General features: G+C 32.1%; 1 protein-coding gene across 1 annotated transcript; it reads right to left on the reverse strand.

Annotated features, from left to right (window-relative positions):
- Positions 1 to 7,192: 7,192 nt before the first annotated feature.
- On the reverse strand, positions 7,193 to 7,597 carry LOC142322671 (ATP-dependent DNA helicase PIF1-like). Its single transcript, XM_075361748.1, has one exon. The coding sequence runs from the start codon at positions 7,595 to 7,597 to the stop codon at positions 7,193 to 7,195; it is 405 nt and encodes a 134-aa protein (XP_075217863.1).
- Between the last annotated feature and the right edge of the window lie 5,426 nt (positions 7,598 to 13,023).

The raw sequence follows: 13,023 nt of genomic DNA on the forward strand, positions 1-13,023 counted from the left end.
GTTCCCGTTCCACCTCCAACAAATTCTCGCAGTGCAGCCACATTCTAGCGCGCACAAAATATTCCCTGAATGCTTTATAAACAGAATAAAGGAAGAACGTGAATCGCAACAGGTTTATTGTTAGCCTCCATTTTTATTAGTCAACGTGCCGTTTTTAATTCTCGATGAGTCAGCGCTGTAGCTTGATGTAGACATTTTTACACTAAAATTAAAACCTGTCGCCAACAATTAGTTATAAATCAAGTGTTACAAAATGTGCGGAAAGATAAACTTAAACTATTGCTGTTTTCAAAGTATGAAAACTTTATCCCACATTAAAAATCGTTGCATGAACACACTCATACCTTTTAAATTTAGAATAAAATAAATGTAAACTTTATACAAATTTGTATTATTTCTACATAAGATATTCATTCACACAGGGATGTGGGTCTGTTAGGTAACCAAGCCATTTCCACCACTGATTTTTTTTTTGTTTCTTATTTTATACATCATAATATATTAACTAAGTTCCTTAAACACTCTTCAGCATACACAATAAATACTTGATTTTATGGAATGAAGCAGGGAATCCCAGTTCAAAATCTGAATAGTCCATAAAAAATGCTATGGTGTTTTGTTATCTTTTAAACATATACTTTAAGGAGAAATGATATCTGAGTAACTTAATTATAATTGCATCAGTTTAGGTTGTTGGTTCTGGGATACAGAAAATAAGACTACAAAAAAAGATTATAAACATTTGTTACACTAAGATTTCACGAAACATCAGCGAGAGCAGCATAAAATAATCAATGTTTCTGTTGTTGATAAACAGATTGTTTAAATTTAAAAATAATAGTTTTCTTAAATAATCTAATAGCTATTGCTCAATTGCAAGTCTCAGTGAACATGTTGCATTTTATTTTACTGACTAAAGATTCTTAGTCTTATCCAAAGAAAGTGGTCCATTTTGAGTTGAGATTATTTCTAAAGTTGCTTATGAATAACTTCCTTATGACTTCTAATATGTTGTGACTTAATTTTGAATTATTTATGCTACACTTTTTACAACACGACAGAGATTTTGGTGTGCATGACAAAAGTTTAGATAAACCTGAAAATATGTTTAATTAAAATTACTCATTTTCTAAAGATAAGTAAAGTGGAATGGTGATATATTAACATTTTGAACTGGTTACATTCTAATTTAAATGGCAGATTTTGACTTTGAGAAGTCCAGAAGAATTTTTATTCTTCTGGACAATATTTTAATATTACATTCACTTCTTCTATCAAAATTATTGTTAGAGGTGTTCTTAAGTCAAGTTTGGAACTGATTTTGTTTTTAATTTTTATAAATAATCCGCCTCTAAAACTCAGCTAAGCATCTTATTTGTTAATGACGCTAATTTTTTAGCCCCAGTTCTGATGATCTTAACCCATCGGGTTGGTCTAGTGGTGAACACGTCCTCACAAATCAGCTGATTTCAAAGTTGAGAGTTCTAAGGTTCAAATCCTAGTAAAGGCAGTACTTTTATACGGATTTGAATACTAGATTAAACAAATGTATTACAAATACAAGCAATTATTAAAATCTATTAATATAAAATATGGGTATATAAACCATTCTGGAGTCAGAGGATTATAAACAAGCCAAATACATCAAATCTATCTTCTGATGTAATCAGGTAAAAAGATACAATAATGTTTGTTACTTAGTATAAAAGAAACTGAGCAAATTTTAAAACAATTTAATTTTGTAACTATTCCTTCACTTAATATCTGATTGAATTTAGTTATGTAGAAGTAATTAAAAAAAATAAAACTTCTCATTTTTACTTTCTTTTCATTAGCATCAGCCAAACAACCAGAATGGGTGTGTTGGCAACCCCCAAAATAAATGAAATATGCCACCTGACATTTATTTTTAGAAAATGATAAAAGTCTGATAATGAATAAACTGCTTCCCAAAATCTGTTTTGAATGTCACTGCAGGCTGTTCAATTAATTAGCAGATGCAGTTTCAAAAAACTTTCCAATACTCGTACAAGAATTGCATACCTCCCTACCGTTCATGATAAAACATACTTTGTTACTTTTTTCTTGATTCAATACTTGGAGGAAATAATGATGGACAATTTATAAAAATAATTGGAAAACTTACAATGTTACTATTTATGTTAGTGTTAATGCAAAAACAGCAGGTTGTAAATAATCTACTTTAAATTAGAAGTTTTAAAGAGTGTAAAATTTAGTCTTAATCTTAAATTTATTTATTTTTTGAACAGTAATAAAATTTTTTACAATTAATTATAGTTTGTGGAAATTCCTCTTAAAAAATGTTCTGACTGCATAGTAAATTTGAGTATATTCCACTAAATAGAGGTCATGTATTTAATGCAATTTTTCATAGCAGGGATACAATAATTTGTATTTTAACAATGTCTTGTCTTTTGTATGGTGCTGAATCAGCACCTGGGGTATAAGAAAGAGTTGGTTTTTCAGAGTTTAATAATATTCATTCACCAAACAGCGAGTTCAGGTGTTTCTTACAGGGCTGGCTCACCTGCATTTTGGTCAGCTAGGCATATCGACGTGTAACAGTATGATTTGACTTGGTGAAAAAGGCGATGGGATACCATTTCATTCTCCTTTGTAAGAATGACATGATTATACTTAAGCATGGCTGTATCAATTTTGGCACCAATTTGTCCCTTATTAGGTTATGATATGTAACAAATACACATATTTACATTCTTATGCAAGTTATCTGTTAAAAGCTGGCTATTCTAACAGATACTAAATCAACTGTTATATAAAGCCTAGATAGCATTGATGATGAATAATAAGCTGTTATAAGACTATAGCTAGCCCTTTACCTCTTATAATGTATACAACCCTATGATTTATGTACAATGCAAATAGAATTTACACAACAAAATGAATAAACTTCAATTGTATTATGACTACATCGATCGATGAAGTTGAATGACTATATAAATAATTATCAATAAACCAGTGTCATGGTACAAGGGAAAGTTAACTTCTTTGATGTCAAAAAGTAACTACTTAATCAAGAAAATGATCAACTGTATGAATTTGAATAAATATTAAATCTATTTTTTTAATTTCTCAGATATATAATTTTTAAGGAGCCTGAATAAATATGAATCACTTTCATAAAATTACATCCTAGCAAAATTGACAATCAATTAATTGATTTAAATAAAACATTGTTATGACCTACATTTTAATTTTTAATAGTTAAAATGGTCAAAAAAGGTTTTGATTTTTAAATTCAATTGTCTATTAATTCTAATTCTTGGCAATATGTCATAATGCGTTTTCTTGATTGTAAAAGTAATTACAACTGTACAACTTACTTTTTTATCTGTTGCTCTATGAAGTCTCTTGCATCATGTCAACTCTTGAAGCATCCAGCATATCTATTCTAAGCAACACTGCCAGTCAGCAAGGATAAATCTGAGTAAGTAAGGAACACTAATATACAAATGATATGTGCAGTTTGTTGTTTATGTCCAGTTTAGTATTGCAGATTTCATATTCTTCAATATGATTTCCTATTTTCAGCCAAAATGTACTATTTCCAAACGCTCTTCTAAAAAATGAGTAACATATTTTCTGCTGTGGACAAACAGATAAAACCTGTTCAATATGCCATGGGTGTGTAACACAAAATCTGTTATTTAAACTTTGGCACTGTTAAACACATGGTTTGATAAATTAAATTTGCTTTCATAAAAGTTATATCAAATCAATTAGAATAAAATAGGGATATTTCTCCCTGTTTTTAATGTACACTATGAGCAGAATAATGTTGTTAGTTTTTAACAAAATATCAAGCAATTAAATCTACATTTTTGGACTTAAATTGGAGTGCTCTTCAAGTTCTAGTATATTCCTTGTTACTTAAATGTACTATGAAAATTAATATTACATGAAAAAACATGTAAAAAAAAGTGATTATAAATTCAGTAAATGCCACTTATTATAATCACTGGGTAATTGAATCAGTTTTCTAAAACCCAAACCAAAATTTGGGAAATCTGTATAAATTTCTTCAAGTAATAGAATCAAGAATCGGTTTATTTGATCAACGTTTTAATACTTTATGTTTATTTGTAATAATACAAAATGAATTATTTATGCTTATTGCACTGCATTATGCTGTTTGTACTTTCATTTTACTGCAGTACCCATATTTAATGTTTAAGTTCAAGGAAATGGGTCATACCACACCATGGTCTTGCTGCTAACTGGCTAAAGATAAACAGCATGGTGCCACATTTCAATTGGTAAAAGATGGCAGACTAAATATGCATATGTGCAGTGCAGTACACTTCAAGCCATTCGTCTTTCAGTGCATTTCATCTTTTTACACTGTGTATATACTGTACATACAACTTAACTCATATGTTTGTTGAAATCTTTAAGTACTCTTTTTGTGTGAGCTTCAACTGTTGTTAATGTTTAGTGTTATGTTACTATTGTTTCATCGTGATCATTTGTGATTTTCTCTGTTGTATATTTTTTGTGTACTGTGTTGAAATTTTGTGAATTTCAGAGCCATGTCACATAAACGTAAGGATTTAAATTTAGGTGAAAAATTACAAGTTTATGATAAAAAAATATGATAAACTCCTAAGCTTAGTCAGCTAGAAGCTGCAACGACACTGTGACTTTCTTAAGACTTTTCTTTCTCATATCATTAAAAGCTGTAAAGTATTGGAGGCTGTAGTCGTTCTAAATGAGAACTAGAACATAATAAGGAAACATGATGGTAAAACTTAAAATGTTAAACACACTTTATTAAAGCAGTACACTGAGACAAGAACATTAAATGCAACCATCAGTCATGGAATCTTAACGGTAAAAGCAAAACAATTTACAGAAAAATTTGGTGATCATGATTTCAATCAACAGATGCTTGGCTCTCTCAGAAAGAGAAACAATACTTTTTTAAGAAATTTTTCAGTGAAAAATTGGATGCTGATTAACCAGCTACAGACGAGAGTAAGAACTGTATTCCCAAAATTTAAAAAACTTCAAACCTGATGATATTTACAGTTGTGATGAACTAGGGTTGTATTTCAGAGCATTTCCTAATTTTTCATTATGTTTTTAAAAAATTGACAACTCAGTTGGTAAAAAACTGAAACTTCATAATAGTTCTCCTCACTTGCAACATGAGTAGAAGTGATAAAACGGATACTGAGCCTCGAAACAGTTTAGTGACCAGTGTCTTAACTAGCTCCTAGAGCTAACCTAAAAGTGTGAGCAAAATAAGCGTGGTACCATACACTATTCGCTTGCATGTCCCACTGCCCACTTGTCATATATCACTAAAATGGGTAGATGCACCCCGTTAACTACTAAAACATATACGACTATCAATAATTAAATTTATTTAGTCAAATAAGTATTGTAAATAACGCATTTCAAATAAAATCCATCAGCTGGTTTGTAAAATATGGCATTGAAAACTGGACAGTTAAAAAAAAAGATGGAGACTTGTGATTAATTAATTTGACTAAATTTTTAGTTTTTACGAGAACTGAATACTGATCTATGTGACAGGTAACAACACAAAAAGACAACGTTAGAGGAAATATCAAAGAATTGGATTTTGTTTGTAAAGCATAAAAATAAGTCAAAGAAGGATGTTAGCTGCAAAAGAACAGGGCAGAAAACTTAAAAAACACATTACAGGTAATATTAAAATGATAGGTGATAAAAGAATAATATTACAAGAATTTAAAAATATGTTTAAAGGCTTGCTTTATACTTTTTAGTCAAACTTTTAATCAAATTATTATACATTTAAATTTTGGTAATTGTGAGCCTGAACGTCCTCAACCTTAATCTTTTTCAAATTGAAGTATGTTGAAAAATATGTTATATAATTAATAAAAATACACGTTTAAAAAGTCAGAAGAATGAAATTACTTCATTATTCTTCCTCAGAATCTGTAATGGCAGTAGTGGTATTATCTGCAGTTTTGGGCAACTCCATCATATAGTCAGGATACAGTGAAGCAAGACTGGACCAAGACTGGAAAAAAGATCTGAAACAGTAATTTGGATTTACAGAGTATACAAAAAAAAGAATATCGGTTATACGGGACCTCTACTGAAATCCAATTATTTGCTTATATAAAAATAAAATCACTTATATGTATAACTTATTGTACAATTTTTATTTTTAATGTTAATCAGACGAAGTTAGCAAGCGAAGCAAGTGTAGGTTATGTTTGATTAGATTATGTTGATTCCGTGTAATGACGTATTGCGCACTGTATCAATATAACCTAACCTACACTCGCTTCGCTCACTAACTTCGTCTAATTAACATTAAATATACAAATTATATATATATTTTACTTATTTAGGTGGCCAGTAGGCAGCTTCATTGTATCCTGACTATATGATGGAGTTGCCCAAAACTGCTGATAACAACGCTACTGCCATTACAGATTCTGAGGAAGAATACTAAGGTAATTTCACTCTTCTGACTTTTGAAACTTGTTTTTTTATTAATTATATAACATATTTTTCAACATACTTCAATTTGAAAAAATTAAGGTTGAGGACATTCAGGGTCACAATTACCAAAATTTCTAATATATTTATAAAATATCAAACAAATTTTCAATCAACCATTTACTATACAATGTAACGAAATAGTGAAATTTTTGGAATAATGAAGTTTTTATTTCATTTACATAACGATCACAGTTTTCGACAAATATACACTTGACCTTCAGCAAAGAGGTTTGGACCAAGATAAACAACTGTGTAATCTACAGTGCTGTCTTTCATTTTATGGACGATTGATGCCCATGATAAAATTAACAGCAGCATTCAGTGTTCAGCAGTTTTCTAGCAGTACAGGGCAGGAAACTGAATGGCTTTTGGTTGTATTACATGAGAGCCATCTCTGCCAAAGTCTATTCTTATTGATGGTATGTCATTCTTGTAAAGTTGTCCTCTTCGGAAATGTAGCCAGATGATTTCAGTCCTAAATCCTATTGTTTCATTGACAAGACCTCTGGATACATCAGTTTGATCGCAGCATGACTTTTGCTCCAACAAATATTTCCAATTCTTTTTGGCAAACCTCCAGTGTTGTAAATGTCATTCAGTATAATAGTATCCAAATGGGGATCATCTCTCAATGATCGAGTGGCTTCTACAAGTTGATATTGTGCTCGAATCTTGAAGATTTCAGTGCCTTTGCTTCTAAAGTGCTCCAGTACTTTCCTGTTGTGATCATAACTTGTTGATTGGTCGGGTAAATTTGCAGTGCTCTTTCTATTGCAAATTCACCATCCATATTGATGTTAACTTTGTCCATCAATGAAGCAATATGGTTGTTTGTCAGTTCTCCAACTCTAAGTGGATCTAGAATGTCGATAAATGTTGTATCACCATGTTGTCTCATGTTCTTCTTTAATTCAACTAGTGTTAACAGTTGCCAAAAGTGCATTGCTAGAAGCAAATGTTCTGGCTGTTGGAATACTTGTTTTTCTCTTACTGGTGGTAGCTGCATCAAATCACCAAATACTAACATATTGAAACCTCCAAAAGGTTCCATGATGTTTTTCAGTTATTTCAGGTGTGAGTCAATCATGCAAAGCATTTCGTATAGTACCATTGAGATCTCATCTATGAAGAAGAATTTAATGTTTCTCCACTCCAGAAGTATCAGTCTCCACTACGTAAACAGTTTCCATTAAGCAATGGCATATCACAAACGTTTTTACAATTTTTTTGAACAGGTAATTTTAGCAATGAGTGTAATGTTAAACCACCCACTAATCGTGCTGCAACATTGGTGAAGGTGCCAACTTTTACAAACTGTTTGCCAAAGCATCGATTAACTTGATTCTTGAGCAGATTGAAGAGGAAAGTGTTTCCAATCCAGCTTGACCTGTTATGAACAGCCGTTCACGATGTGAACTTTCTTCCAGCTGATTGCAAATACTTTGAGTGATGTTCTGGAAGATTTCCCGTTGACCAACATTCATAGCCTGACATGTCTGTTGGAATTGCACATCATTCATCTTTAATTTCTTCTTTCATTTCAACTGGTTCTGCGTCGAGAATATCGAAGGCATGAATTTGGTTGAAAGCATTCCCAAGTTGTCAATCTCTTTGACAAAAATTTTCCATGTGCTCACTAGTTGTTTTCAAAGTTTTTTCAAGCTAAGAATGTTTCTCTGGCAGAGTTAAATCCTTCAAGCAGTTCTTGTTTGGAACAGTATGGCATATATTGAAGGAGAAGACTGTAATGGAAGTTTTCTGTATCAGATGTAGCTATGAAGTATGGAACTCTTAGAATTGCAGGTGCATTTCTAACTGGTATTTTGCTATTGTCAATCACAGTTATCAATTGCTTCCTAGTCTGAAGTGGTATATCATTTTAAGCGTCCTGGTCTATACTATGTTCATTGTTTTCTTCTTTCTGTCTTTTAACATAATGCGGCTGGAATTTCATTGTGAATTCCATCAAGCTCATGTTATTAAAGTCATAAGTTGGATGCTCAAGTGGACGTTTCTCATAACGCTCGAACATGTTGGCACAGTATCCAGTTGCTTGGCCAGACTCATCAAACTTCAGAACTTTGTATCTTTGTTCAGGAAAATACTTTTTTTGAGCTTTCCTATAAGTTGAGGTGGCACAACCTGAAAGCGCATTCATATGCTGAAACCTGGCATTCGTTCATCAGAAGCATGCAGATTTTGAATAGCCTGCGGGATATGTTAGTTTCTTCAAGAAAAATTTGCTGGATTGATCGCGTGATATTTGCATTTAGCTCAGTCGGTTCCGTTTTTTATATGTACTTAGCGATGTAATATATTATTGACTCATTCGATCCACATAGTTGAATACCCATATTGCCTTGTCATAGCTTGAAAAGCGTTCAATTGTAGTTGTTAACCCAATGATCTTCTTGCCAACACTTTAGAAGGCATATTCTTCCACCATTGTAAATGAACTCACGTGACGAGTCAGTGATGATGCGAGTTTCTGTGCAGGTTTGTCTTGGAAAGTTAAATTGACAAGTTGTAGCCGTGTTGTTTTTTTGACATGTACGTATGTGATGATGTACTTGGCATCTTTTTACGATGTTATACAGTTCATAGTCATTTGATGGCATCTCACACGTACAAACTTCATTGAATACAAGGATTTCTTCAGGTGTTTTGAATGATGGATGATTTTCAGTCCTTACTACCATGTGAAGATGTGGACTTCAGCGATTCTGGAACCCAATGTGGCCCCAGAAATCTTTGAGTTTTCCACCAAAGATTTGATCATTACTCCAGATGAATTTCATCAGTGCTTTGATTCGTCTCATGAAATGTCTGCTCACAATTAGAGATTATTGTTTTATAAGTTGTTGGCTTGTATGTACATCCAGAGAACTTGGATCTTTGTTCAGCCTACCATTGGTTATCAAGAAAGCTCTTTTCATATCTAACCAATGTAAATCATTGCAGCTGAAATAATGAAGTACATTGGCGGACCAAGGCATCTAATTTGGGCGATGAGTTCAGTTAAAGTCATTCGCCAGTAAGCTGATGATCCTCTCAAATTTTTCATTAAGATGAACATAATCAACCATGCCTTCTTGTCCTTCAATTTTTCATCTGCAAGCTGGTATTATTGATTTGAGAAAATAATATTCAAATATGGACAGTGCATAGAAGAGGTAATCATTTCATTGGAACCATAAATCACTGCCTAAAACTTTGCCATGAAAGTAGTCCAGTGATGTGATTTTAACTTCTTGAGACTGCTTTAATCCATTTATGCCATATGGAAAAAGAAAGAACCGCGCTAATTCTTCTGCTTTCAATTGATGCTCTACATTGACAATGTAGTCACAAGTTTTCCTTCTAATTTCATTGACATTTTCATGAACTTCAAGTTCATCTTCAACATTTGGTTGTACACAGTCGATTGGAACCATTATTAGTGATGTTTGAGTTGCTATATTTTCAGATTGTGCTTGTAGCAGTTGTGCTAAATGGATTAGTTGTTGGATTTCCACTCCTTGAGTGTACAAATCTTCTATGACATTGTTTTTTATATAAAAAGAAATGTAGTCGATGGTATACTGAATATTTCAACATCCTGTTGCTCTCTTGCATATGCATGTAAGTTCTTTCAATGTATCACATTCATCATGCACAATCTACCATTCAATCCAGCAGTTGATCCTTTCAGTCCACAAGAATGTGAATCTGTGAAATAGAACTTGTCATCATAATTCATAACTCCATAAGAATATGCAGCTGCTATCAGAATGTAGGCACTATGAGTTTCAAATAGCTGCAACAAAGCTTCACAAACCATAAGTCCGGTATATCCTCAATTCATAAAATCGTTTAGGCTTCCAAACATAAGTGGTTCTTCATCATATTCTATGGAGAATGATTTTTTATAGATAATAAAATCATTCTTGACAATGTCAAAATTACAAGTCAATAAATAGCCATGTTCTATGGAGTGTGCGTTCTCTTGTTGTTCCGTGAAAGTATGAATCAATGTAGACATATTATCTCATCTTCAATCATATTTCTATCTAAGGTGTTGATAGTCCATGTGCTCCACTGAGTACATGGATTACCACTGTACTCTCACTAGAGTACAACTGAGCACATGGACTACCATTATACTCTCACTAGAGTACAGAAGCTCTAACAATGTTTGCCAACACCATTACAGATCACTGAATTGCTGCATACTGTGATGTGAAAACTGCTGTATTACCTTGATGCCACAATGCTCTCAAAATTCTTGAAACATCATTGATTGAAATGTAAAAACTTGCTTGCTGTGGCTAATCGTGGACTTTGGTGGTCTGTGCTTCTATTTATTCTGTGATTCTAATCAATGCTCATTCGTCAAGTTGAATGATGTGATCGATTGTGAAATCACAATATAGTGAATTGTTATCAAGCAACCAATGTATAGCATTGAATACTCGAATACGAGATATTGAATATTCTCATATTTCATTTAAGTTTTCAAGACATTCCGTAACAACTATGATACCCAAATTTTCCACCGACCTAGGTAGCATATGTGTAATTTCTCACTGATTTCAAAGATGTCTGTAGTGAATAGGATTGCTTGTCCTTTGAAGCCATACTGTCCATACGAACCATCAAATTTGATGATTTTGACAAACGGTATTATTCATAACACTAATCGTTCTGATTGTGAGAGTTGCTTAATACAATCTGGAATTAGTCCTGGTTGAAAATTGTTCCAATAAGCCTTTGGTGGTGCTGTGGTTTTGCGGCTTGATATGTTGGCTTTGTCGCAGAAAACTGAAATGTTGAAACTTGGTTTATATAACATCGTTTGTTTGACACAGATTTCACAAATACTGTCACAAAATTTGTTGGCTGCCTTCTCAAATTCTCTACAACTAGCATTGAAAATCTCACGTTGTTGACGAATATGCTCCAAATGAATTTCATGCTCTTCGGGTGTCTCAGCTGCATGACGTTCTGAATAACGCTGGTGATACATTTCCAAGCAAGTTTCACAAGCTTCAGATGTCTCTGCTGCACAGGATTGTGATTGATGTTGTCTTTGAAATGTCACTCGAGTAGCATGCTGTTTTGGTTTTTCGGCAGCTCTTTGTGAATCTAATCTTGCATGTTTTGCTTCATTATTCTCACCTATCTTTTTTTGTCCAATATTTTTGCAGTACTTCTCTAACCACCTTTTTTGCTGAGTCGCTGTTTCTTTCTTCATTGTTCAATATATGACCTTTGTGATGAATTTTACGAAGCCCAGTGAATTATCAAGAACTGTGTCTCAGCCTGCCAAAAATCATCTATATATATGTGTGTGTGATGACAAAATGTTGTCAAATTTGAAACCACAAAAACTCCCGTACAAAGTTTTTGTCATTTTTTTTTATCAAATGGCCATCAGATTTGTCATCTGCAACCCCAGAAACCCTGCATAGCCATTTTGCAATATTTTACTCCTGCACCCTTAATGTACCCTCGCATGGAGGGATGTTTGCAAAAGTAATGGTGGAATATTATATTGTCATCTGACCTTAGTAACTGTGCAAAATTTCATCAATAGGCAAAGTCAGGAAGTATGTTAAATTAAGGATGCGAGATTTGAGGACAAACATGAAAAAAAAACATTGAGTTAAAGAAAAGCAAGTAAAAACTATTACAAAATATATTTAAAGGGCAAGTACCGGGGAAATATATAACAAGGAGACTTAGATTACATTTTGATGATGTTCAGCACATAATGAAATTTCATGCAAGATGAAATAAAGAGAGAAGAATGGTTGCAATGAAAAGGTATAAATTTTTTGAACATTATAATCTTGATGATCTTTGCAAAGTGGAAAATTTTAGCTGCAATTACAATCGGGTACATTTTTATAAAAAATATAATAAATAAGTAACAATAATAAATAAAATAATAATAACATTGTAAATCACAATTTGAAACTTTATTTTCAATTTCATCATGCCTCATTTTCCATTGTTTATCAGTACAAATACTGTAATTATGAATGTTCCTTAAAAAAAAAAATTGGTAAAAAATTGCTTAAAATTAATTAAAATGTTTGAAAATTAAAAAGAAAAAATGTCAACAATCAAGGCATTGAGAAATGTCAAAATAGCATTTTATATATCTGACAGTACAATGTCTAAATATGATTTTTAAAAACTCCATACCATTTATAATACGGTAATTAATTAATTAAAGCAAGATCGTTGAAATAAGATATACCAGATATATCGTATAAAATAAGATCACCAGATCTTATTTTTTTACTGAGGGAACTAGTCTAACCTAAAATGTGATGTATTTAATTTTTTTTTAAATTGACAGCATATAATAAAATTTAATTAAACAATAGCATTTAACAAAAATACATGATTTAGGAACACTCAGATGGAATGAAATTATAATGCTGATTAACAATATATAAATATATATGTATATGCATATATATATACTTA

The sequence above is a fragment of the Lycorma delicatula genome, chromosome 4 (genome assembly GCF_047948215.1).
Source record: "Lycorma delicatula isolate Av1 chromosome 4, ASM4794821v1, whole genome shotgun sequence".
Taxonomy (NCBI): Eukaryota; Metazoa; Arthropoda; class Insecta; order Hemiptera; family Fulgoridae; genus Lycorma; species Lycorma delicatula.

What these genes read in the sequence shown, in the direction of transcription:
- LOC142322671 (XM_075361748.1), bottom strand. Translation starts at nt 7,597, where the DNA reads ATGGAACCTTTTGGAGGTTTCAATATGTTAGTATTTGGTGATTTGATG.